We start from the raw sequence: 27,914 nt of genomic DNA, 5'->3' as shown, positions 1-27,914 counted from the left end.
CAACATCCAAATGTAGTAGCTTTTATTTGAGATGAAGATTTTTCACCTGCGTACTTCATTCTAGACTCAGCTCAACTTTGTCTCTTGCACTGTTGTATCATACCAATGTATGACTTTATATGGTACTTTATTATTAGAAAGAAAAATGTTATATGACAAAAAGAGATTCGTTTATTTTACCAGTACCTGTTTAATGGTCAGAGCATGCATAAAGCACAATGTAATATGAGAGAAAATAGGCAAGTTTTATCACAATTTACCATATAGTACTTGCCAAATTATTAGAAAGGGTAAAACATTCTAATCAGTTATTTGGATACAAGATAAACCATACAAAAACCTGCAACATAATGTTACAGTAGGCGGGAAGGTCTGGGGGAAGAGAATTACATCACTCCAGGACTAGCTACACAACCTTTCAACTTTACTGATTTTAAAATCCACCTGAGATTGGTAGAAACATTCAGCTGCTTGTCCAGGGGTCTTTGTAAAATTAGTCTGCTTTCAGTCCAGCTGACAGTAGTTATGCTGCAAACCACTGTAATGGCACCCTTGCTGTTAGCTTCAGCAGGGAGGCAAATGGCATTCTTAGGTCAGGGTTGAGACGTGTCCTACATTGCCCGCCCGCGGTGCGCCGTTTTGAACCGACGGCTCCTTATCAACACGCGGTCTGTATAGCTTGGTTTCCGTCGCCGCCGGCCTCGCTTCTGTCCCGAATGGAGAGGAGCGCCGAGCGCATAGATTGGGATCCCGTCTTCTCTGTGCGGATACGCTGACCCGCCCGCTTCACTCTGCGCTGGCAGAGGGGCTGGGGAGGGAGGGCTCGGAGCGGGAGCTGGGCCTGGCTCGAGGCTGCCGGAGTGGAGCCGGGGGCCGAGCGGGGGAGAGGGCAGGTGTGCTGGGGCGCTCGCTGGGCGGGCTGGCGGCTTCTGCGCCGCCGGGATTTGGGGAGGATTTTAGGGGGTTGGGGTGTATGTGGGGGCTCCCTCGCGGGGGGGTTGTGGGATTCGGGGAGCGGTTCCCACGTTGGGGGGGGCGGGAGTCGGGGGCCCTGGCTCCCTGGCAGGGGCCTGGCTCGTGGGGTTGTGGAGGGCGGTTGCGGCTCCCTCGCGGGGGTTCTGGGATTCGGGGGGCGGCTCCTATGTTGGGGCGGGTTTGCTGGGGGCGGGTCTCTGGCTAGTGAGACTCGGAGTCAGGGGGACGGTTCTGGAGGCCGCTCTCTGGGTGGAGGGGTTGTGGGGGGCTCCCTGGTTCGGGGTTGAGGGATTCCCTGAAGGCCGTGGCAGTGCAGGAAACTAACCCACTAGGTTAGTGAGGTGGTGGTGGTTGTGTTACAACATAGTTATAGTTTGTAGCGTGCATGAGAGGGTAGCTGGACGTAGCACAACTCAAGTCCCAGGCTTTAGCTTGATTGCAGAATGTGGCTGGATTCATCAAAAGACTAATGGGGGAGGCTTTATTTCCTTCCATATTTTAACAGTTATAAGTGTCATTCCTGTTTTGTTCTTTGTCTGTTGTTCAGTAATAGGTTTTCTTAATTACTGGTAGCAAATGTAGATAGAAATTGGCACACAAAGACACTATATGGATAATAGTACAACCAATATTTATCCATAACCAGTTATTTTACACATGTATATTTATAAAATAAAAGTCCCACCCTCACTACTTGACTTCTCACTTTGATATGCTTATCATGGTTGGAATTTGGAAAAGGAAAATATAATATGGATACTGTTCAAAATGTGTAGTTATGAAACTTTCTAGTATTTTTCTGTTCAATATGATTTGTAATATTTTAATCCTTTTTATAATTTACTTTAAAAAAAAGTTGTTCCAATCCTGCAATTTTATCCAAGCATATGGAGCCCTATGGATCCACTTGCAGGTCTCCGGGATCTATATTGTGCCATTGTTCAGTAAATAAAGTTCTGACCATAAATCAGCATTTATTGACTTACATCTATTTAATCTTCAGAGTGCTTTCTTATGTAGGAGGTTATGTAAGATATCCTGTTACCTTTTTATGCATGTTTAATGCAAAATTTACAATGTTATACATACGGTATAAGGTGCAATTTATTAAGATTTTAAATTATTAGAAATACTAATATTTACAAAAGGAAATGATGAAATTTGGATCTTTTTCATTCACTTGAATGAAACACTTTTACTTTAAAACCAAAAATCTTGTGAAATCCATGTAGTTGGTGAGGTGAAAATATTGATTTTTTTCCTATCTTCAGGTCATAATCATTGAAAGCCATATAATTAAGGGAAAAACTAGGCAAAATTGGGATTCAATAGCAATAGTCTTGTTGAAAACAAGGCTTCTTAAGTGAGTGAAGCTCACTTGTGAGAGTTGGAGTTTGCAGGATCAGACAAAACTTAGTGATAGAGCTGAATCCATGTTTTAACAAATAAGGAGACACCTGGATTTAAACTCAGGTATTTTGAGCTTGACTCTAGTAGAATCTTAGTCCTTTGTCAGTTATTGTGGCTTCATCCATATATTTGCTTACTGATAATGGTCCTAATCCTGCTCCCATTGAAGTCAAAGGGAGTTTTGTATTCCGTAAATTAAGTAAACTGTGTTGATTTTTTTTTAAAACACTACTTGCTTGTATCTGTCAAATTTGGACTTTTACATATGCTAATCTCTGTGTTCTTAGCCAGTAATTCTTACCTGTTAGAACAGTGTGGTGAGCTAACACTGTTGAGTCCTCAGTATTCGTAATTTTCTTTTGGCCAAAACAGTTATTTAGACAAATCTGTTTTATAGGAAACAAGTTGGGAAAAGGTTGATGTTGAATAATGTTATGAGACTTCTAACCACAGTTTGCAGTTTTAATTATATTTGTGGATTCTGTTGTACTCAGGATGCTGGTTCCCTTGGTACTGTGTGCAACTCTCATGATAGGAAGTGGTGAAATTCAAGGTGATGAATGGATTGACCCCACAGATATGCTCAATTATGATGCAGCTTCAGGAACAATGAGAAGACCTGCCAAGGTTAAAAAAAGTGTCTGTGTCTCTGTATATTACACATAGATTCTTATGTCAAAAGAACATGATTAATTCAGCACCCTTATGAGTATGCATTATGCTCATGATTACGTACTGTTTTTTCCACAGGACTGTTATTCTCAGTTCTGTTGCCCAGCCCAGCCTGCAACAGCTGACTGTTGCAAATGCCTTGGCTGGAGCATGCCCACTGAGAAAGGAATCTTTGGGGGATTTAGCTGCCAGCTCTAGCAAGTCTGCTGAGTATGTGCTAACTGTGATTTTTCAACATCTTATAACTTGACTAAATTGGGGTGGATTTTCATGGGGACAGCAAAAGGCACTTCCAAGACACAAAGGACCACTCCCTGCCAAATTTCAAATCCCTGCTCCAGAGCATGGGGCCACTAGAGGATCTCAAAGAACAGGATGTCAGGATTTAACATGGGTAAAACAACATATTTTTCCCTAGCCTCATTCTCAGAAATGGGGCAACTGTTTTAGTTGAAATTTCCCAAAAAACTCAGTCTGAGGCAGACACTTCATTGGAACCAAGTTTATAGGAAGGAACAGAAGAGTTGGAGGGGGCCAGTGAGGAGTGGGATCTCTGGGTTTTGGTGGGGCCAAACAGCCTTGTCTGTTTCATCTCTGTTACTTATGATAGAATAATCTCAGCTAGTCTCCGCAAAGTTTTCCTCCTCCTGATCTCCATGTTTTTCCACTGGAGGGGGCAAGTCTGTTTCCAAACAAGGAAATTGGATTTACACTAAACAGCAATATGTTTTGCTGCTACTTTACGCTGAGAAATGAGAGATTTCTTTGGGCATGAAAAATTGTTTGGGGAAGCTTCATGTTATAAAGTGTATAATGTAATCAGAATACTTTGGAAAATATTTACACGAACTGCTGTTAGTAAGCTAATATTGGTATTTAATCAAAGATGCTATTATTTCTGAATATACATCTTGGGGATATTTGCCATTTTGCCTTTAAATGTTTAGAGTGAAATTCCTTTTCATGAAAGTAATATTGGCAAGTGTGTCAAGCATTGGAGAATCTGAGCTCCTACTTGTATTAAAGTCAGTGGGAGTTTTGCTATTGACTTCAGTGGGAGCCAGAACACATCAAAGGGGATTATCCTGGGACTCCATCCATCTGCTCTTTTTTCAGCATGTCTCTGCTGCTCTTGTTTGAGGGGATTTGTAGGGAGGCTGTGTGGACTAAAATTCAGTTGGTTTCAGCTCTTCAGTTAGGCTTCTTTTCTTTTTACATTTTGTTGTATTGGATAAGATGACCTGATTGATTAAAAGATAACATTAGCCTGCATTAACCAAAATCTTGCCTAAAACTATAATATGACTAGTTTTTTCTTTACTCTATCTGCAGGTAAATTATGATGACTCTGAGAATAGGGAGGCACCAGATGCCGTTGTGAACTTGCCAAGCACTGCAGCAGTATCAGAGTGCCATAGGAAATTAGAATCCTTAATTCAGAAGGTTTGCTTATAGCTTTATATTCATTCAGAACACTATCAGGAAATCTAAAGTATTTTCCATCTTTTTACATCATTTACATATTTTTCTATAATCATCAGAAATGTTGCTTGGAACAGGTGAATTACTAGAGGATTGGTCAGTTTTGTGGCGGGGGGGGTGCTGCTGATTAAAGCCATTCAATTTATTTTTTGTAGTACTTGATATTTCAGCCTTTTAATGTGATTAATATGCCAAGTCTGCGGATATCTATGTACTGTCATATTTTTGGTTTATTTTAGAAAGGTATTGACAGGAAGGCAACACTCAAAATGTATGCTTTGTGTGTGATGGTCTGTTTTAAAAAAACAAAACAAAACCCAGAATACGCACACACTTTGACAATTTTACACTTCAATGGAAGAATAGATTTTTGGTTGGAATTAAATCTTCTTCCCTTCAGTGCTGGCAACTAAACTGTTGGAGCATTGTGTTAGTCATGGGCACTAAAAAGTTAAACTGACTAGAAACAAGGAAAATTGACCTACCTCTCTTTCACTCTGTGTGTGTGTGTGTGTGTGTGTGTGTGTGTGTGTGTGATATGAAGAATGGGGGGAGGGCTAGTGGTGTGAGTGGTTTGTCAGGAGCAGGGCCACAACACGTAGGCTTGCGGAGATTCTAGGCAACGTTGCAGCCCTTAGGGCAGCCCCAAAATACTGCTGTAACTTAGGCTAGCTCGCAGGGCTGTCTAAATTATGCGGGGAGCCTTTCCATCCCCCAGAGTAGCCCAGGATCAGGGATTGCAAATATGGTTTAAAGCCACCTTGACCATGTGGATGCTTCCCTGACCCATCAGGTTGAGAGTTCTGTGCTGTGCCCTTTTAGATCTCACTTAATACATAACTGATTTTTATAACTAAACTGAAGATTTTCTTCTGATCTAAACTTCAAACTATTGAGGGATGAACAAATCTTTAGTTTTTCTAGTCCAAGGGATATACTGAGGTTAAGATTCAGCCACATCATCAGAGGGTTAAAAGTCCACAACATTTATGACTTTGAAACAAGTACCATGGAAAGTAGTGTGCCAACTGTTGTTCTTAAGTACATTACTATGATTTTATGTGATACATTAGCTGCAACAAGTTTATATTAGGCTATAGGAACTTGTTTCATTCACTGGAAACTTTATTCATCCTTTGCTTAATTAATGTGTCATTAGTGTAAGATTGTAACTTAGAATTTGCTTTATTGCTCCAGATTGAAGAGTATGAGAAGAAAGAGAAGACCAAGTTAAGTGAAAGCCATAGCATTCATGTTTTTAGGAGATACTTGAATAAGATTTTAATTGAAGCTGGAAGACTTGGCCTTGTGAGTATTCAAATGTTAATGAAAATATGGTACAATTTTAACTGCTACTTTATATATTTTTCGTTATTACAAATCAAAACAACATAGTGATTTAAGTATTCAGTTACTCCAAACTAAGACACACAAGATAAAGGGAATCATAGTGAAAAGACATTTTACAGAGTAAATTATGCTGCATTAAATTCAAATACATACAGTAAAATAATGCAACTGCAACCCTAGCCCTCTTGTGCCTAGTGTGTCCACAGCTGCAGAGGGAGCCCACATGAAGCTGGGCTGCACTCTAACTGAAGGTGTGCACTCCCCATGCAGCCTTCCTAAGTCCTGCCCTCCTGTTTGTTCATTGGAAGGCTCCAGTTCTGCTTTCAGAGAGCCCTCTACGCCTATGGAGATGTGAGCAAGTTTTGCCATATAGAGAAGAGAATATAGCTGACATAATTTATAAAGTATTCAAAAGGAGATAATTGACGTTCAGAATACTTATGTATCAGTCCACTCTTATGATGCAGCCACTGCTGAGACAATGCGCATGCTACCTGCACTTTAAGAGACAAGTTCTGTTCAGTCTTTTTGTCGTTTGACAATTCCAGGTCATTAATTCACTTGTTTACAGGAGCTTGCATAAAGCAAGATCACTCAATTACTGATTTCATTTTGATGTCTTTGGATGTAACTTTTTCCCTATCCTGAGGCAGAGAGAGAATTTTTTCTTAAATATAAGCAAAACAATCAGTTAACAGCATTACAAGAAAGAAGCACATGATAACATTTCTTTTAAGGAGCAGTGAGCCCTTCTTCCTTTTTGTAGTAAAGTATTCACCAATGAACAATGCCATTTTTCTCTCTCAATCCTTCCAGCTACAAATTGGATATTCCAGTCTGTTTGAGAATAGATTAGCTGTTAATATCTGCAAGTGAAGAGGTGTTTTGAAATCCTAATAAAACATTTAACATGAGGTTCCACTTCTTTTTCCATAAATATTTTAATAAAGTTATGACACATGAACTTCAGAGGTATGTGAATTAGCAGTTTCATTGGTACAGAAGAGTGAACAAAAAGGCTATAGAAACCCCAGATACCAAATGTGACTCTGATCTTGCAGACTGACCCATACAGAAAGATACTTATGACCATGCATAATTAGGGCTCATCCTTAGGACTCCATATGGTAATATGGGTCTCTTTGCATAAATGAGATATACTGCAGGTTTGAGGAAAGTTCAGGTAATTCTTCATACTTTTATTTGTCTTTCTGATAGATTTCCTATTGCAGGTAAACTGTTTAACCATTGTTTTGTATTACTTTCAATTAGCCTGATGAAAACATTGGTGATGTGCATTATGATGCTGAGATCATCCTTACAAGTCAGGCACTTTTGGAGATCAACAGATTTCTCAATGAGGAGGACTGGAAATCAGGCGCTTTGGATGATGCAGTTAGTGATATTCTGATTAATTTTAAACATCATGATTATGAAGCTTGGAAATGGAGGTTTGAGGACACTTTTGGAGTTGATCCATATAATTTGCTTATGGTAAGAAAGAAGGGATTCTCTGTACTTTTGTATTCTCCAGTGTTCTTTAATAGGCCAGCCCAGTCACTGAGTATATCCTTCTACCAGTAGATGGGGATCAAAATAAATAAAACTTATGATGCTCTTCCCCTCATAAATTGCTGGCTGAGAATTCCTCACTTCTTCCATCCCAGCAGGTGAAGACGACCTATTTGCCCAAATTAGGCATTTTAAACTTTGTTTTTCCTCATACCTTTTTCTTATAACTTTTTTCTGCTTGAAATTATCACTTGGCCTCACAGTTATTTCTCTTTCTTCTCCACCTTTTGGATCTCAGTGTGGAGTGGCACATTGAGTTGTGCATCTTTCTTAGTCCTAGATATTCAGGTCCAGATATTGGATCTTAAGGTATAGGGTTTCAGAGACACCCTTAGGGGCAGTAGTTTGGACTCTGTTGATGCAGCACTTGGGATTGATCTGTATAATGTGCTTGCTTCTGGTGAGAGAGGAGAAAGATTAGTTTAAATGTTGCAGCTTTTAATAGTTCTGTGTCTTTAGATTTAATAATATATGAAATGTTAAAATGTAGATTTTGAGTTTCTCATGAATAGAGAGGTATAATTCCACTGAAGGTCTGTGGTGAATTCATAAATCATAAGTTTAAAGCTCTTTATAATTCAAAATGTGCCTGTGTATTTGATTCAAAATAAAAATCCATGTATTGGATCGTTAATTATTCTTTATCCCACTCATTATGTCCCGGTGGTGCTTTAAGCTCCCTCTTCGATGGTCTTTTCCTGTGCTGCCTCTCTTCCCCCCCCTCCTCCTCCTCCCCCCCCTCCCCCCCCCCCCCCCCCCCACACAGAGGAGTCTTGCTGCTGCTTTCTTATTCTGCTTAAACCACTGACAAGAATAGGTTTGCCTCACTGACCTGCTGCAGATGCTGGAGTGGTGATTCTCTGTTAATAACCACCAGGCATTTTGTTTTTAACTCTTGTACTTTGCCATTGTAACAATTCCATCACACTGAAAATGTTAAATGTAATTGAAAATAGTGAGAGATTTTATGCCAATATAGAAGATCTTGTGAAGATATGATGGAATAACCATTAAAGTCAGGAAAAAATTTCCTTTTCCCACAATCTTGTAACCTGAATGTATTTGGATTAATTGAATCTGTTTCCTTATTTCTCACGGTTTCTGTTCCTTCTGATGGTCCTTCCTTTTTGTTCAGTCCCATAAGGCATCTGTACATTACTTTCTTTTCCTCATTCATTCCTGTCGTCGTCATCTCATTACTTTTCCCTTTACAATATAAATCGACTGCAGCATCCAGATCCAGCAGTTTCATTTTAGCAAATTCCATATCGGTCTCTGAAAGCTCGTATCTTCTCCTGTGAGGTCTGGCTTTTCAAAATGCTGTTCTGCTCAACTTTTTTTTTGGTTTTTAAACTCATAGACACGTAGACTTTAAAGTCAAAAGAGACCATCTCATCATCTAGTCTGACCTCCTGCACATTGCAGGCCACAGAATCTAACCCACCCACTCCTGTAATAGACCCTTAACATCTGGCTAAATTACTGATGTCCTCAAATCATAATTTAAAGACTTCGGGTTACAGAGAATCTGCTATTCACACTATTTTAAACCTGCAAGTGACCTGTGCAAAAAATCCCCATGGTCTCTGCCAATCTGACCTGGGGGAAAATTCCTTCCTGACCCCAAATATGGTGATCAGTTATACACTGAGCATGTGGGCAAGACCCACCAGCCAGATACCTGGGAAAGAATTCTCTATAGTAACTCAGAGCCCTCCCCATCTAGTGTCCCATCACTGGCCATTGGAGATATTTGCCGCTAGCAGTTGCAAATTAGCTACATGCCATTGTAGGCAATCTCATCATACCATCCCCTCCATAAACATATCGAGCTCAGTCTTGAAGCTAGTCAGGTAAATAAAGCTGAAAAAGAGATGTTTGTAATTCTCTCATTTTACTAGCAATAGGCTTGAAAAACTCCAAATCTGGTTCATGACTTTCCTCCCTCATTTCCTTTTCAGGTACTCTTGTGTTTGGTGTGCATTACAGTAACTGTAGCTACTGAGCTATGGACACACATTGGTTGGTGTACTCAAGTAAAACGCATTTTATTCATCAGTTTTCTCATCAGTTGTGGATGGAACTGGATCTACTTATATAAGGTAAATTAATCCGAAATCCTGGCTCTGTTTTTTAATAGTAAATTTTTAAACCATGATAATCCAGAGAGTTTGGGGATTATTTTTGTTACATTATAAAATACAGTTATTGATTGCCAAAGTGAATACTGTAATGGAGACTTCAGATTGCACAAATTATTAGATTTAGATTAAAATCCCTGCTTCTCCTCGCTGCAGTGGAGCACAGAGCTCAAAAGGCAGTGGAGCCATCATAATTCCACTACAGAGGGTTTGAAGACTGTATGTGACTCTCCAAAGCACCATGGTGGGAGGGATTTAGGAAGTGGCTAATTGATCTGTGTACTACATTGATTCACTGGCTAAAACCCTATATAGTGGGTGTATACTATACAGCAGCTGCTACTAAAACCCAGAGCTTCAGTATGATCATAGAGCAGCTGATTGTACCTTGGGTTGTGTTAGGGTAAGGATTCTATCTCTTCAGCTCCTACCTAAAAATCCCTGCACAAAGCACATTTGCTTTGCCCAGGTATGAGGCTTTGGTCCTTAATTTGAAATTGAGAGTTTAGTTTATCGCTAGGTCAATTTAAAACAAAATAGTCAGATCTCTGATGTGCTTTGGCATCTTTGGTCAAGTAGAGTCTCATGCAGATGTGCATTTTACAGGGACCCCATCAATTTAAAAATTACACTTTATTCAAAAGATTTTTACCTACTGTTGTTACAAATTACATCTACATTTATTATAATAGAGATTTGAGGGAGAGGGAAATTCTCCCATTGTCCAGTTTGTTCATTTTATGCAGAGTCAGTTTTGCTGTTTCCCTATATAGTCAATTTCTCTGGGATTTTATGAGGTCTTCTTTTACACATCAACAGGGGAAGAAAAATATTTTTTAAATTGGAAAATATGGTTGTAAGACCACAAAAATTGGCAGGGGTAGTCAGGGCAGTTGAGACTGTTTTTTCACTTTCTTTTAAACTATCCCTTTAAATGAATATGTCTAATAAAATTCTTTACGCCAATCTAGAGTTAAAAAATAATGTAATGAAGCTCTTTGAACTGAAGACAGTTAAGAAAATAAACTACTTGTCCATTTAAGTTGACCTATTAAAGGAACAAATTTGCTATAAGGATACTTTGAAAAGCACATTAAATGAATAGGGTAACTGCTTGCTACAGACTCCTCTCCATAGAAATGTTTCAGTGCTCTTTCATGTGTGTTACAGGTCTCCATATTTTCTGTATAATCTATGCTGCAGATAATTGACCAGTAGAGGGGCCTTCCACAGATCCAAAAGAGAGTGGAAGTAAAGAGAAAATATATTTTTTTATTCCCTAATAGTGCCCAATACTTAGTGGGCACTACAATTATTATTTATTACTAGTTTAATTCTATAGTGAAAAACACAGTCCACTTCCTACCAATGTTCAATAATCTTTTGTTGATCTCTCTTAAAAGAAATTATGCACTGTATCCATTATTTCAAGTAGCTAATAACCATAATACTTTGAAAATCTTGTATTTGATCACATGTAGCAGCAAAGGGTAGATGTCAAAATTGACTGTTTATTGAAAAATTGTATGGATTGTTGCAGATTAAAACTGAGATGAAAATAAGCATGAGTGTGATTAGTACACTTTCGTCCAGAAATATTGTTGGGGTGATGTCTTTTTGAAGATATGTCAAATAGCTGCCTCAGTTAGGATGCCGCTTATTTTGAACTGAGCCAACTGAATGCTACATGCATTGACAAATCTTTCCGCTAGAACAGTGTTTCATGTTGGATACAATTGGGAGCTTAAGCTATTTTATAACTTGTTTTCTCATGTGTAGCCAGATGTAGTAGAACATGGGTTCTCAACCTTTTTTTCTTCTGCAACTTTCTTTCTGTGATACTATTATCTCAGAATCCTTTGTGCTATCTTAACCAACCCCCCAATGTTGTACTACAAAATAATGTTTTTGTAAAATTCATTCATATTATCACAAATAGGAATTTGCATTCAGTGTCTGTATCTTTCATCCAGAATAAAGTTATTTCCACTCAGAAGGATCTCTTGCAGCCAGAGTAGCTAGAAACTTTTTTAATGGAAGCGTACATTCTGCAGAACACTCCAGAAACCCCAAAATGCAGTTTCACCAACCTTGGTGTTGCAATCTCAGTATGGTAACCCATTGCTTATGCAGTAGCTTGTGAGGGATTTCTTTCAGAGTTACAGTTCATTTACTGTAACTAACTATAATTATCTGAACAGTGTTAACATCTAAAATTTGAAAATAATTTAAAAAACTGATCAGGAAACAATAGAAATGTGCCTTTTGTTTCTGAAAATGGTAAGAAGTTCTTGGTTTTTCAGTTCTTTATGTACCTGCCTCTTAATTCAGTAATACTTGTGTGGGTGGTGAGGGTTTGGCCCAATTCCAGAAATTGTGTTATATTTAACTAACACTTCCTTATTGTGAAGGAAGCAGTCAGTGCCTTTTGACTAGCTAAAAATAATTATTATTCTCCCTATTCAGGGATCATAGGCTTTGGCTGAATTTGATTTGCTGTGGTGTTTTGCTTTTGCAGATTCTTTTATTTTTAATACATTTTAGACCACTTTTTGGTTGATGGCAGAAAGTGAAAATAATGTTTTTTTTATTCGGTGTAAACCACTTTTACCAAGGTTAATTCTGGTTCTGTTGCAGATAGCCTTTGCACAGCATCAAGCTGAAGTGGCCAAAATGGGAAATTATGACACAGTATGTGATAAGAAGATAGACTGGAGTGAGAGTCTTTTTGGTGAGGTGTTTGTAGTTATTTTCTTTCTAATACTTTTTGATTAAAGAAAAACTGGCAAACCATGATAAAATGAGACACAAGCCAGTGCTGGCATCACCCAAGAAGTAGCTTTTTTTATTTTATTTATTTTTTTTTCTAATCTTGCATTAAAAATTCTCTAATCATATAACTGGGTAAGCCAACTACTAATTTATCTAACACATAATTAGCATGCTATTGTATTTGGTCTCTAAAATTATTAGATACAGGCTTATCATAAGCTATATTATGGTATGTCACCTCCTCCTGGGCTTAAACTTCTCCTTGCACTGACTAGTAGAATCTGTATCTGAAATATCTCTCTCTATCCCATGAATATTCCCCAGCTGTCCTGTACCGTTCAGTACACAGTATCTTAAACTAAGGAAAGGAAAATCCTCTTGGCTTGAATTCCACTTTTCTATCCTCCAGTTATTTCACTCTATGTGAATACATGGGCTGCAGTAATTCACCAACACAAATAAACTCATACAAAAATATTCTCTTTATTTCAAACTATAACTAGATATTTTTGCAGCACACATCCAGTTACTTTACATAGTAAATGGCTGAGCTTATTTATATAGCACACGTCTTGCCATAGCGGCTAGAAACCTTCCAAGTTTAAAATACTGCATACACTTTTATAAAACCATCCATGATGGATAGCATGAAAGAATTACTTTTGCTGCCTACAGAAATGTTAGCAACCATGTCTTTTTGTTAGAAATAAAACTGTGTCCATCCAGCTCTGAAGCTTGCTAGGCATGGCAGTGATGGGGAGGGAAATGCACTCCAGAGCCTTGCCACTGGTCCTGGGGAGTTCAGTAACTAACATCAAGAGCCTCTAAGAGATCTGAATTGTTATTGTGGAGTGAGGGTGAAAGTTGGGTTGCTGATAATTTAAAGTTTAAAAGATAATGATCAACCCCTGGAATTGCACCTGAAAACATGTAGGAAACTAATACGGAGACTAGGGCTATGTCTACACTGTGCTACAGTACAGACTATAAGGGTCAGAATTTAGAGCGTATCAAAGTGTTATGCGCTAACTGCCCTGCATGGATACTGCTGGCACAAACTAAAAGATGCCTAGTTTGTGTTAAAGTGCAGTCCTGTTTGAAAGAGGACTACAAAGGCGAACTAGGTACTACAGAAACACCTGCACCAGCATGGGAACTCCCCCGTCCAGCATGACCTCTTATGCACGGTGTGTGTGAGGTCACAGTGAGCAGAGGACAAAATGGCATCCTCTGTGTGGCAAAAGTTCTGGAACGCTGTTCCAGCATGTTTCAGCTTTGACTCGGGGGACAGACCTCTGCAGAACCCAGGGTGGACTCACAGGACTACAGGGACCCAACTTTGGGATCCACTGCTTTAAGGTACTAAACTAGGCAAATACTGCCTTCTGTACACTTATGATCCTCCACTATTACCCTTAGCCAGTAGCTGTCTGAAGACACAGCAGATCTTCTAATAATTACAAAAGTACAAACCACATTTTAAAGCACCCTTCACAAATCCCAGTTCATCACAGATATGCAAGAAATAACGTTGAAAATGCCCCAAACTCCAGTGACAGTGTGCAACATGTGCCAGATATTTCATCATCTCTTTAGACAATGCAAAAATTGCAGACCTCATTTCCTCGTTCAGCACTATTTAGTGCCAAGTGTTGAAGTCTAAGAGAGTGCTAGGAAGGATTTAATTTTAAGAAAAGTTTTCCTTCCCCCAGCCCTCTTCTGTGCTTGGATAACTTTAATTTCCAACCAGATTGATGACTTTTTAAAAAATATAATTAACTTCTGAGCTGAAATGAGGCATGTAAAATTTCAGTTAGTTTTTCTAAGGGGAAGGCTTAAAATTAACTGACTATTGGATATAAAATGTAAATGCTTAATTACATCATTATAAAATACATTTGCCAGTTTTGTATATATTTGTCTTACTTTTGCTTTCTTTTAACTGTAGAATGGTTTAGAAGTTCATGGACATTCCAGGATGATCCTTGTCAGAAGTACTATGAAACAATACTAGTAAATCCCATTTGGCTAGTCCCCCCAACAAAGGTATATGCTGTTCCTAAAGAAACCATTCACCCTTCCGTTTTGTATTTGGAAACTGAAGAAGAAGAATCCTCACAACTTGTTACTATTTCTTATTTTAGGTATTGGCTGTTACATTTACCAATTTTGTAACAGAACCATTGAAACATATAGGGCAAGGAATTGGTGAATTTATTAAAGCCCTTATGAAGGAGATACCAATGATGCTACAGATTCCAGTGTTAATCATCCTAGCTGTGGCTGTTCTGGTAAGTATATGTTCTTGATCACACTAGTGAGACCTAAAACAAAATGAATAGTTCAAGTATCCATGACAGACAAAACTACTAAAAACAAAAACAAAAAAACCCACTGATCTAAAATTTTAGAAACATTAGTGTATATAGATCTGAATAACAGTTTGGTAACATTGAAGCTAACATTTTAAAGTTATTTCTTGGATATATTTTATTTTTACTGTGATTTACTTGTTGATCTCCTGACTTAAAACATAGCAATGTGAATTTTTCTCCATGTTCAAGATATGTGAACTATAAAAGTGGGGGGGGAGTTGTTATATTTTTAAAGATTATTTCTCAATTGGTATAAGCACAAAAATTATTTGAATTAAAATAGTTCAAAATCCCAGGCTGCATGATAAATGAAAATGGGTTTAGTTTCACACCAGCTCTGGTTGGACCACATAACAGAACCTCTGCAGAAAGTGGCACTTTGTACTTGAGAGGACTGAGCTAGAATTAGCAGGGAGTGTTGTGAAGGCTTGCACCAAAAAAACATACTATACTGCAACCAGCTCATACCCATACTAACTGACTAGTGGAGAGCAGGACACTGTGAAATCCCATTGACTTTAAAAAATGACAGTAAAAACCTGAGAATATTTTTTTCAATAATCTTTCAGTTACAGTAATCTTAGGGGTTGTAACAAAAGTAGGTAAATTTGTTCAGACACATTAATTTAAGTTTGTTCCTAAACTCTGTTCCAAAGTCATGAAATTGTGTACTTTTTAAAAATCACTTTGTCAACTTAAGAGTAATTTTCTGAAGTAGGAAAGCTCTTGAGAAAATGGTAAATCATATACTGAAATTTTCCCTTTAAACACTATTGTGTGGAAATGTAGAGATGTAAAAGTATCTCTGTAGAAAAAAAGAAGAAAACTGTACAAGTTGCGAAAGTGAATGTCTGTTATACTTAAGGAGACAGTGTCTTTTCTTTAGGGTTTCTGCTATGGTGCAGGAAGATCAGTTGCTACACTAATACATTTAACAGGTCCTGAGCGGAAACCACCTCCTTCACTTCCTCCAAGTGACAGGCCACACTGGGAACAAATAAATTATAGTGCAGGTGATTCAGATACCAATTACAGAAGGAATGTTGGTGCCCTCAGTGGAGGACCTCATGACAGAGGAGATGATCACATGAGACTTCAAAATGGCACCAGAAGCTCTGAAGTTCTGCTGCCAGGTGGTACACCAAATGCACGAAGAGAAGAGCATCACAAGGTACCATCTAGCGTACATTAACAATTGAGCATTTTAATAGCTATTCAAGCTAAGCCTAGAATAATTTAGTTTTCACTATTTAACTGTACAGATTTTTTTTTTTATAATTTTCATGTTTAAAAAGGTGGTGTAGTTTAACTAAGTGCTCTCTCTAGAGCAGTTACCTGGTGATCTGAAAAACCAGTTTAATTCCATTCCCCTACAGATGTTCAGAGAGAATAAATTCCTATATGAAAGGATGGTATGTGGATTAATATTTCTGGTAATATATAGCATTCATGGAGTATTAGCTTCATTTAATGATAGTGAGCTGAAGTGGCTTAAAAGTTTTTAAATGTTGAAACCTTAGCAAGATTTGAGTATCTCTAGATCTAAATAACTCTTCATGTGTGGTTTCTGAGTTCACTCCCAAGTCAGCCTATGAATGAGGATTGCCAATGAAAGGAACTGGAAAAAAAGAACTTACAGATTGGTCTAAGTTGTAGGTCATATTTAATGTGTATTGTACATGAAACTAGTTCAGTTCATGAATGTTTCCTGAAATTAGAGATTTATTTACACTCTTCAAAAAATGCAAATTATGATATTCTTCTTAGGTTTGGGGAGCCATGCTTCTCAGTCTGATAACTTAGACCACTGGATAAAATACCAGCAGGTCTTAGGCTGCCTGCTCAGGTTAAATCACTTAATATGCCCAATTAATTGTCCGAATAACACAGATTATCTATTTTACAGTGTGGATTGCACCCTGTGTCTCAAGATCAAACAATTTTTAGAGTGAAAACCAATGTAGATCAAAACCGTGATAGAGAGATTGCACCTGAAGAGCAGAAACTGTGCACACTTGGAGTTGAACAAGAGTCTGAAAAGAATTGTGAACCTCAAGCAAGTTGTAGCTTAAAAAAGGAGAAAACAAATAAGCAAAACTCAACTGATAAAACAGGAGATCGTGAGAAGACGGAGAAGGGCAGCCTACCTCGATTAATGGAAGGCACAGAGGAAACTAAAGAATCTTTGAACTCTACTGTAAGTTTTGTCTAAACTTTGATTCATGTGTGTTTGCTTTTGCTTTTCCTTTGTGTTTACATTTTTAGTTACAAACAATCACTGAACTAGATGTAGGCTTGGCAGAATTTGATTATTTTAAAACTTTTTTCATTATCAGTTAAAATTTTCACAGTTGTGAGAAGTTATGGGCGTGTCAGACAATTATTGATTGACAGACCTTGAGATTTAAAAAGTTAAAGTTTTATAACCATTAAAACAGTCAATATGTCAAAATATGCAAGATAAATAGCCTTGTGTAGGTTCTCAAGCAGCATTTTTCTTCTTTTGCCTCTGTGTAAATTTCAATTATTGATGGAAATACTTTTTCATCAGTTTGTAGTGAAATAGATGTTTGACATGTACTGACAATAAATCTAATCCTCCTAAGCCAAACTAGATGGTTGATGTGAGCTCATTTTGAGCCAAATACTACTTTGTTGGACATAGGCCCCCTTACGTAGGCACCTGTGCTTTTAGAATCCATTTGATAATATCTGGGCGTACTGACAAGCTGTACTTCTCAGAGCTGTTTTTATAGTGGAACCTGTTACCATTACAGATTCGGAGGTGCTCCAAGTTTCCGCATCTGTTAAATAAGGATAATAATCCTAATGCTGTCTTTTAAACAGCCAAGAACTTGATCTGAATTAATACAAACTATGCACATTTTTTACACAGGTGAAATTTAGCTTGCAGTTCATGCTCTTTTGGCCCCCCTCCCTCTCAAATTTAAGCTAACTTTTGTTCTGAAGCTAGAGATTAAATACGTAACCTGAAAATTAAAGTTCCAGAATGTTTCAACTAGAATTTCAAAATGAAACATGGTTCTCTCATAACCTGTCCAGGGTAGCACTGAAATGCTGCATGTGTGACCCAGCCCTTCAGGGCCACCTGGAGGAGATAATGGCCCACTTTGTGCTGGTATCACAGATTTGATTTAGGCTCAAATGTAACTTATTCTGTAGCATAATTTGAGGGATGTGTTTGCCACAGTGAGCTTCAGTAACCTAGATTGGAGGCTAGCACATTTAAGGTAGTTCTATTTAAAACAATTTTTAAATGCTGCTTTTCTGCATTTAATTGCATTTGAATCCCCATCCAAATAGAGCTTACTATAAAGTAAAAAAAAAAATCATTTAACATAATAAAATATAAACATTAAGATTCTGAATAAATGTAATTCTTCTTCGAGTGGTGTCCCTGTGGGTGCTACACTCTAGGTGTCGGTGCATTCCTGCACCGGAGATTTCTTGCAGCAGTACTTGGTCGGGGGAAGGATGCGCACAGGAGTCGTCTCGTGCAGCCGTTGGCACCTCCTGTAGTGCGTGCTCCCCCGACTGTCCCCTCAGTTCCTTCTCAACCGTCCTCGGCTGCAGACGGAGCTCTGTGGCAGTGCTCTCTTTGATATTTTCTGGAAGAAGAAAAAGAAAAAAAAAAAGTTACAAGTTACATAGGAACTTCTTTTTAGTCTATGTTTAGTTAGTCTTAGTGTATACATAGTTTCGTTCGTTCCTCTTAGAGGTTTTTCTTCCAAAAAAAAAAAAAAAAAAGGAGAGAGAGAAGACTTTTTCTCTCCTTAACTCCCTGTTTGGGAACAGTTTCTACAGTTTACCATTACAATTAACTCCCACCCTTATCTCTCGAGTGGCGGGAGAGGCTTACCTGCAGTCATGCCGGGCTCAACAGGATTTAAAAAGTGTGACTCCTGCCATGAACCGATGCAGGTCTCTGATGGCCTGCATTCACTGTCTGGGAGAAACTCACATCTCCCAGAAATGCATACATTGCACCAACTTAACAAGGGCAAGATGTGACAGGGATCTCCGCTTGAAAATGCTTCTGCTGGAGAAATCCCTCCAACCTCCACAAGAGACGTCCTCCGGGGAGTCTCATAAACCGAGATCCCTGAGCTCTGATAAGGCTCCAACTTCCAAAATTGTCAGGAAGCGAGCCTAAACCTCTCCAGCAAGGGTCTCTCAGAAAACAAGAGTTTTCCCAGTGAGGTCTTTACCCTCAGTGCTCCACTCATCCAGAGTGAGCCACTTATAAGGCACCCGGCTCCTCCGGCACCGTCCCTCAGTGAGCCCCAACACGCGGCATTGGAGTTGAGAGGTCAAGTCTCCTCCACGGCACCGACTACCCTGGTGCAGAGCGCGGCACAGGCAGCGGCACCACGATCAATGCTGCCGGCACCGACCCAAGACTTGCTGCCGCCTAACAAGCCAAATGCAGCACCGGTCAGCGCTCCAATGGTCAACCGCAACACCAAGGCGGGACCAGCACAACTCCTGCGTCCTGCTGACATAGCAGTTTCTTTGGCACCGCAGTCACCACTGCTCGGCACCGAACACTTCCCGAGCTACATAGCACGGTACCATTCTTCATCTCCTGCACCGCTCTCCATGCATAGTCACGAGGAAGGAGACGTGCAGAACATCCACTTCTCCTCTCAACATTCATCCCCATCACAGATGAGACCCACATGGAATGCTGTGAAGCCTAAGCCTCATCCCTCCGAGCATTCACAGCCCTGGTATGCACAGCACTGGCCTTACCCATTACCACCTTACCCCGTGCAATGGCCACAATGGAGTCCTTGGCCCACATACCAGAACCCCTATTATGGTCCCCCTTCTGCAGCAACAAGCGATTCCAGAGTACACCCATCATTACCACACAGAGAAACCTCTGACCCCCCTGACACAGAGATAGAAGAGGAAGAGATACTATCTCAGGCAAAAAGAACAGGAGTACTTGTGGCACCTTAGAGACTAACAAATTTATTAGAGCATAAGCTTTCGTGGGCTACAACCCACTTCTTCGGATGCATATAGAGTGAAACATATATTGAGGAGATATATATACACACAAGAAGTGGGTTGTAGCCCACGAAAGCTTATGCTCTAATAAATTTGTTAGTCTCTAAGGTGCCACAAGTACTCCTGTTCTTTTTGCGGATACAGACTAACACGGCTGCTACTCTGAAACCTATCTCAGGCAGACCTGGATGATTCACCACCTGCCCCACACTTATCTTCTGCACCAGACAAAGTGGTGACACCATCTACCCCTACGACATCAGATGACCTGAAACAGTTCCAAGAACTCTTCAAAAGAGTAGCAAACAGCCCCAAAAAATTGCTTTACATGAGGTGCAGGAGAAACAACGTAAGTTGTTAAAAATCTTACAACCGGCATCATCGACCAAGATTGCCCTCCCCATGGATGAGGCTATAATAGAGCCTGCGGAGGTAATATAGCAAACATCGGCATCGGCACCACCCACCAACAAACGGGCTGACAGAAAATACTTCGTTCCAGCCAAAGGCATGGAATTTTTGTTTTCACACCCTCAAGCCTGTTCTCTGGTGGTAGAGGCTGCTAATCAGCACAGTAAACAGCCTCATTTCCGCTCCTCACTGCAAGATAAAGAACACAAGAGACTGGACCTCTTTGAGCAGAAAGTTTACTCATCAGCCACCCTTCTGCTTAGAGGTGCCAACTATTCTGTTCTACTAGCAAATTACGACTATTCTAACTATAGTAAAATACAAGAGCTCGTGGAGGACCTCCCTGAGCATAAACATCCTCAACTCAACGCCATTATCAACGAGGGTCAGTTAATAGCCCGCACAGCACTGCAAGCCTCAATGGATGTAGTAGACTCAGCTGCCCGAACAACCGCAACAGCTGTGGTTATGAGAAGAATATCATGGTTGCAGGCTTTGGGAATTCCAAAAGAACTACAGCTAAAAATGGAGGACCTCCCCTTCGATAGGGATAAACTATTCTAGTCTCAAACAAACGATGTCCTCCATACCATGAAGGCCTCCCAAGCGACGCTGCGTACATTAGGCATACACCCACCGCCTGACAAACACACTCACTTTACACCATACCAGAGGTCACAAGATACCTCATTTAACCGTCAACAACCACAATACTTCACTCAGAACAGACCCAAACAACGGGCTCAGAGACGACGAGCTCCACAGAACCAGGCCTCGTCCATCTACATCTAAGCCACAATTTTGAAGTCATGGTCGAGGGTATGCACGACCTCCTCACACCTCTAGCGCCAACAGATAACCCATCCCACAATTTTGGTCACCGCCTATGCCCAAATTATTTTACCATGCCTGGGCTGTGATAACTACAGATCAATGGGTTTTGGAGATCATACAATCTGGCTACACCATTCCTTTCACAGCCATCCCCTCTACCCTCCTCCCCTTCCCCGTCCCTCTTCAGGGACCCCTCTCATTAGCACCTTCTGCAACAGGAAGTAGACCACCTCCTACTGTTGGGTGTTGTAGAACTAGTACCACACCTATACCGAGGGAGGGGTTTTTATTCCAAATATTTCCTGACAGAGAAGAAAGGAGGGGATGGAGACCAATCTTAGATCTCCGAAAACTCAACCACAGGTTCAAAATGGTCACTCTGGCCACAGTAATCCCAGCGCTAGACGGGGGGGACTGGTTTTCAGCCCTCAACCTCCAAGATGCTTACTTCCATATTACAATACATCCTGCCCACAGACAGTTCCTGAGGTTTACAGTAGGATCCAACCACCACCCATACAGGGTCCTTCCCTTTGGACTGTCAACTGCTCCCCACGTATTTTCAAAAACACTCGCGGTAGTAGCAGCATATTTACGATGCAAAGGAGGCATAATCTTCCCCTATTTGGACAATTGCCTTCTTAAGGGTGCCAACTGACAAGAAATGGCAGGCATGCTGAAGACCACAATGGACCTGTTTCACCAGCTAGGTCTACAGATAAACTAAAAGCAATCCACCCTGGAACGAATCCAGCAATTGGAGTTTATCGGAGCCAACCTAGACTCCATACAAGCCAAGGCAATATTGCCAAACCACAGATTCACTACATTGACCAATCTTATTTCCACGGTGACCATCAGCCCACAAACTTCAGTGAGGACATGCCTTCAGATTCTGGGACTTATGGCAGCTACGACTTTCGTAGTAAAGTATGCCAGACTCCATATGCGCTGTCTGCAACACTGGTTGAGCACGGTCTATGCACCCAGCGCAAACTCTCTCAACAGATGTATGACGCTACCACCAAGGGTTATCCTCTCCCTACAGTGGTGGACACAGCCAGGGAATGTATGCTTCGGGATTCCCTTTCAACAAGACCCCCCCATCAGTGACTATTACAACAGTTGCCTCCCTGATAGGTTGAGGTGCCCACTTGGGTCACCGAATGTACAAGGCAAGTGGTCGGCGATGGAAATCCAACTACATATCAATCTCTTGGAACTCCGCGCGGTACACAATGCATGCCGATACTTCTTACCATTCGTACGAGAAACCTCAATCTCTGTTCTCACCAACAATGTGGCATGCATGTTTTACATCTATCACCAAGGAGGAGCCAGGTCTCACTCACTATGCGTAGAAGCCATGAATTTATGGAACTTCTGCATCCGCAACAATATAAACATCACAGCATCATACCTACCAGGGTGCCAAAACACTACAGCCGACAACCTCAGCATATGCTTCTCACAGGAACACAAGTGGGAAATCCACAACTGTGTTCTCGACACAATATTCCAAAAATGGGGTCACTCAGTAATCAACCTTTTCGCCTCAGCGACAAATCACAAATGTCCACTATTTTGCTCCAGGGCAGGCCTGGCACCGGGATTGATAGGGGATACCTTCCTCATCCCATGGAACGCGTCACTCATGTACACCTTCCTGCCGATACCACTGATCCCATGGGTCATCCGCAAGATACGACTCGACAGAGCTTACATCAGTATCATTGTCCCCACATGGCCCAGACAGACTTGGTTTCCGTACCTCTCACGTCTAGCAGTCTGTGCCCCACAACCGCTGCCTTTACGGATGGACCTCCTGTCCCAGAACAAGGGCCTGATGCTCCATCCAGACCCAGTGAAACTCCATCTCAAAGCGTGGCTCCTCTCTGGTTCCAACATGGGGGAACTGAACTGTTCGGAGAAAGTAAAACAGGTATTACTAAATAGCCGTCACCTCACCACTAGAAATACTTACCGCCACAAGTGGAGAAGATTCTCCCTTTGGTGTCAGCAAAAACAGCTGGATGCAACCAAGGCGCCTCTATCTATGATCCTAGACTACCTACTAGAACTGAAGGAAACGGGGTTAGCCATAAGCTCTATTAAATAACACCTTGCTGCCATTACGGCCCTCCACGAACAGAAGGGGCTTCAATGTTCCCTCGCCCAATTACATGGCACTTTCTTGCAGGTATACAGAACATGTACCCAGCAGTATGCCAACCTGCACCACCATGGGATTTCAATCTTGTGCTCAAATGTCTCACAAGACCACCCTTCGAACCTCTAGCAACCCGCTCGCTCCTTCGTATGTTAATAAAGGTTGCATTCCTAGTGGCAATCATGTCTGCCAGACGTGTCAGCGAAATAGGAGCATTGATGGCTGAACCACCCGTACACTGTATTTACCAAAGACAAAATCATGTTTTGTCCTCACCCAAAATTCTTGCCCAAAAGTGGCTACAAATTTTCATATTAACCAAACCATACGCTTACCTGCCTTCTATCCCAAGCCACATAACGACTCTCGAGAAGCAACGTTACACATGCTAGATGTCAGACGGGCTTTAGCCTTCTACTTGGACAGAACTAAACCATTTCGCAAGTCACCAAGACTATTCGTCTCTACAGCAGTGTTCCAAGGGCTCTACAATATCGACCCAGAGACTCTCCAAATGGGTCTCTACCTGTATTCAAAGTTGCTACCACCTGAATCACAAAGAACCCTCTGTGGGCATCAGATCCCACTCAACACAAGCCATGGCGACATCGATTGCATTCTTGAACAATGTCCCCTTAATAGATATTTGTAGAGCTGCAACCTGGACATCGGAGCACACTTTTGCAAAGCATTACGCTATCACCCAAGGCCTTGTCTCAGACTCCGAACCCCTACCACCCTTGGTGGGGTACTGCTCTACAAGCACCTAGAGTGGAGCACCCACAGGGACACCACTCGAAGAAGAAGTTGTTTGTTTGTTTGTTTGTTTGTTTGTTTGTTACTCACCTTGTGCAGTAACGATGGTTCTTCGAGATGTGTCCCTCTGTGGGTGCTCCACTACCCACCCTCTTCCACTCTACTTCGAAGTTCACACAGCCGTGCTCTGCGGTAGAGAAGGAACGGAGGGGATGGTTGGGGGAGCGCGCTACAGGAGGTGTCAACGGCTGCATGAGACGACTCCTGTGCTCGCCCTTCCCCCGACCGAGTACTGCTGCGAGAAATCTCCGGCGCAGGGACCCACCGACACCTAGAATGGAGCACCCACAGGGGGACACATCTCGAAGAGCCATTGTTACTGCACAAGGTAATTTCTTCTTTCAACTATATAGTTCTTAACTGTGTGTATAGATACACTAACGCCTTGTCTTACAAAAGGCTATATTTAGTTGTAAATCAACATGTTTTACTAGAGAGTCAATGTAATTGCAAATCAATCTTCAGGAAAATAACTAAAAATACAATGAAAATGGGTTTAGTTTCACACCAGCTCTGGTTGGACCACATAACAGAACCTCTGCAGAAAGTGGCACTTTGTACTTGAGAGGACTGAGCTAGAATTAGCAGGGAATGTTGGAGAGGCTTGCACCAAAAAACATACCTATCCTCTGACCAGCTCATACCCATACTGACCGACTAGTGGAGAGCAGGACACTGTGATGTCCCATTGACTGAAAAAAATGGGACAGTAAAAACCTGGAAAAAAAAATTTCAATAATCTTTCAGTTACAGTAATCTTAGGGGTTGTAACAAAAATAGATAAATTTGTTCAGACACATTAATTTAAGTTTGTTCCTAAACTCTGTTCCAAAGTAATGAAATTGTGTACTTTTTAAAAACCACTTTGTCAACTTGAGTAATTTTCTGAAGTAGGAATGCTCTTGAGAAAATGGTAAATCATATACTGAAATTTCCCCTTTACACACTATTGTGTGGAAATGCAGAGATGTAAATGTATCTCTGGAGAGAGAGAGAGAGAGAGAGAGAGAGGAAAACTACAAGTTGCAAAAGTGAACGCTTAATACTTAAGGAGACAGTGTCTTTTCTTTAGGGTTTGTGCTATGATGCAGGAAAATCGGTTGCTACATTAAGAGATTTTAAAAGTCCTGAGCAGGAACCATCTCCTTCACTTCTTCCAAGTGACAGACAGCACTGGCAACAAATAAATTATAGTGCAGGTGATTCAGATGCCAATTACAGAGGGAATGTTGGTCCCCTCAGTGGAGGACCTTATGACAGAGGAGATGCTCTCAGAGACAGCGATGATCACATGCGACTTCAAAATGGCTACAGAAGTCCTGAAGTTCTGCCGGCCGGTGATATACCAGATGCACAAAGAGAAGAGCATCACAAGGTAGCATCCAGTGTATGTTAATGATTGTGCATTTTAATAGCTATTCGAGCTAAGCCTAGAACAATTTTCACTATTTATTTAACTTAACAGTACAGATTTGTTTTTATAAATTTCATGTTTAAAAAGGTGGTGCACTTTAACTAAGTGCTCTCTCTAGAGCGGTTATCTGAAAAACCAGTGTTGTTTTGTCTCCCTCCCGATGTTCAGAGACAAATTCCTATATGAAAAGGCAGTACGTAGATTAAAGCGGATCTACAGCAGGGGTGTAAACCTTTTAATCTGGCCCTTAAGCACCTAGCGGGGAGCGGAGTTGGGGGCTTGCCCCACTCCGCGCATGCTGTGGCTCCACGCTGCTCCCAGCAGCAGTGGCACGGCAGGCATGTCTCCCCTCTGTCTCCTACACATAGGGACAGCCAGTGGGCTCCACATGCGGCCCCAGCTCTGCAGTTCCTCGTCATTGGGAGCTGCAGGGGCCGTGCTTGCGGACGGGCTGTGCGCAGAACTGCCTGATCGCAGCTTTACATGCTGCTTGAGGTGAGCGCCGCCCGGAACCTGCACCCTGACCTCCTTCCGCACCCCAGCCTGCGAACCCCCTTAGTCCCCTGGAGCTCCCTTCTGCACCCTGACCTCTTAATTTCTGGCTCCACCCCAGAGTCTGCACCCCCCTCCCACAGCCCAACCCCCATTTTCATCAGCATTTATGGTCTGCCATACAATTTCCATACCCAGATGTGGCCCTCATGCAAAAAAAAAAAAAAAAAGTTTGCCTACCCCCATGTATAGGAAATAACTAAAACTACACATGCAAAACAAGATCAAAATTGGTTAGATTTAAACTCACCCACCTTGGTATTTTTTTTTTTTTTGACTTTCAGAGAACATTTGATAAAGTCCTTTACAGGAGATTACTAAGGCAACTTTGTCATGGGAAGATAACAATGCTGAAAATTAGCCTATGTGGGGTGCAGCAAGGTTCTCGACTACTCTTTGTATTTAACATATGGAAAAAGGGGGTAACTAAGTAGAGAAAAGCTGCAGATACCACAAAATATTTAGGTTCCAGAGGCATTTGGGTTTGCCTAACAAACTCAGGGAAAGGGGTAGTAGCACAATAGCTTACATTTGTCAGTTTTATCACATTAAAAGGCATAATTTGAACTCCTCATACACGGCTATCAAGAAGAGTTGCGTGTAATTAGCCTGTTTTGCAGCTCAGTTAAAAAAAATAAGAATGTTCAAGAAACAATACAATGCCATATTAAAAACCAGTGGTACATCCTTTAGAATACTGTATACATGTGTGGTCACTTCATCTAGAAATAGAGAGCAGAATTAGATGGGGGCCAGATTGTCTATAACAGTTTTAATCTTTAGACAATCAACTAGAAAGGGAGACTAAGTGTTGCCATGCCCCCTTTCTAAAAATGTGTGGTTTGCTCTCTTACAATACAAAAATTAGCTCTTTGGGGCCAGGAGCTATAACTGTGGCCCTTACTGTAATATTAAAGGGACACAATGAAACTAGCTTCAGTGATAAACAGGGAATGGGTTTTGTGCTACCTAATCTAGTGCCAGTGAGTTGCAGATATTAGGAAGCAAGAGGATTTTATAGATTGACACCAGCAGTTATTCAACATGTTTAAAAACTGTTTCAGAGCATAATTCCAGCTACTGTGCAATGAGCAGGTTATTCTCGAGCTATCTGAGTGGGGGTTGTTGGTTGTTTTGCACCTTGTGAAGCATCTGACAGTGGCTGCTGTTAGACAGATGAGCCTCTGATCTAACCCAGTACATCAATTTCTATTTTGCAAAACTTAAATAAAATGCGCCTTCTAACATGGGACCCATGGATAATGCATTTTTGAGCCCTGTCCGGAGATGGTGGTCACTTCACTGGAGAAATTACATCATTTTGGGGAGGAGAGTTGAATGTTTTGAACTGCAGAATCCACTTGCTGTTTATTAAACATTTAAACCTTCTCATTGCAGGAACAAAGTCAGCAGCCTACTATTGAAGATCTTCCAGGAACCCCTTAGTTCCCTGGTTTTATCTTCCTGATGCAATGGAACCCCAGTGTAGATGAAAGTGCAGCAATTAAAGAAATTTATCAATGCCAGTTGGCAAGTGAGACACTAGCTATGGCTTGCCCCTTAATCAAGAAGACTGGATTCCTAGCGAATTCTCATCCTTCAGATTTTTGCTCCTTATGGATCAACACTATCCCTCTGAAGCTGTTTATAAAAGTCTTGTGATGGAGAACTAGGTAAATGTATGTATTTCAAAGTAAACCAAGCCTGGTTGTAAAGCAAGAGCTTATTTTTGCATTTAAATAAAGTGTCTTTTTAAGAAAAGTGGCCAGCATGTGATATGTTCAATTTAAGCTATGAGAAGCCAGCAATCTTGGTGTTTAGGAGATAACTTAGAGTAGAAACTGTGTCCTAAGCCAAATTGGAAATAGTTTTTTTCTGACTTCAGATATCAAGATGAGTCAGTAAAAGTCTTGTTATAATGAGCTGAGTTC

The 27,914-nt window shown here is 40.8% G+C and overlaps 1 protein-coding gene across 1 annotated transcript; it reads left to right on the top strand.

Moving 5' to 3' along the window:
• Window positions 1–854: 854 nt before the first annotated feature.
• CLCC1 (chloride channel CLIC like 1) lies at window positions 855–27,687 on the top strand. The gene is made up of 14 exons (XM_065408991.1): window positions 855–893; window positions 2,880–3,036; window positions 4,390–4,500; window positions 5,737–5,847; window positions 7,162–7,383; window positions 9,423–9,563; window positions 12,240–12,333; window positions 14,323–14,420; window positions 14,519–14,665; window positions 15,636–15,920; window positions 16,656–16,946; window positions 25,090–25,404; window positions 26,268–26,405; window positions 27,382–27,687. The coding sequence occupies exons 2-14, from the start codon at window positions 2,881–2,883 to the stop codon at window positions 27,427–27,429; spliced, it is 2,157 nt and encodes a 718-aa protein (XP_065265063.1). The 5' UTR covers window positions 855–893; window position 2,880; the 3' UTR covers window positions 27,430–27,687.
• The last annotated feature ends 227 nt before the right edge of the window (window positions 27,688–27,914 follow it).

This window comes from Emys orbicularis, chromosome 8, assembly GCF_028017835.1.
Source record: "Emys orbicularis isolate rEmyOrb1 chromosome 8, rEmyOrb1.hap1, whole genome shotgun sequence".
Lineage (NCBI taxonomy): Eukaryota > Metazoa > Chordata > Testudines > Emydidae > Emys > Emys orbicularis.
Note: the sequence above shows the minus strand (reverse complement) of the source record. Positions and strands in the feature narration are given on the sequence as shown.

Coding starts and splice junctions, on each gene's coding strand:
- CLCC1 (XM_065408991.1), top strand. CDS start 2,881: ATGCTGGTTCCCTTGGTACTGTGTGCAACTCTCATGATAGGAAGTGGT. Junction 7,384..9,422: donor ATCCATATAATTTGCTTATG/GTAAGAAAGAAG, acceptor TTTCCTTTTCAG/GTACTCTTGTGTTTGGTGTG. Junction 14,666..15,635: donor TCCTAGCTGTGGCTGTTCTG/GTAAGTATATGT, acceptor TCTTTTCTTTAG/GGTTTCTGCTATGGTGCAGG.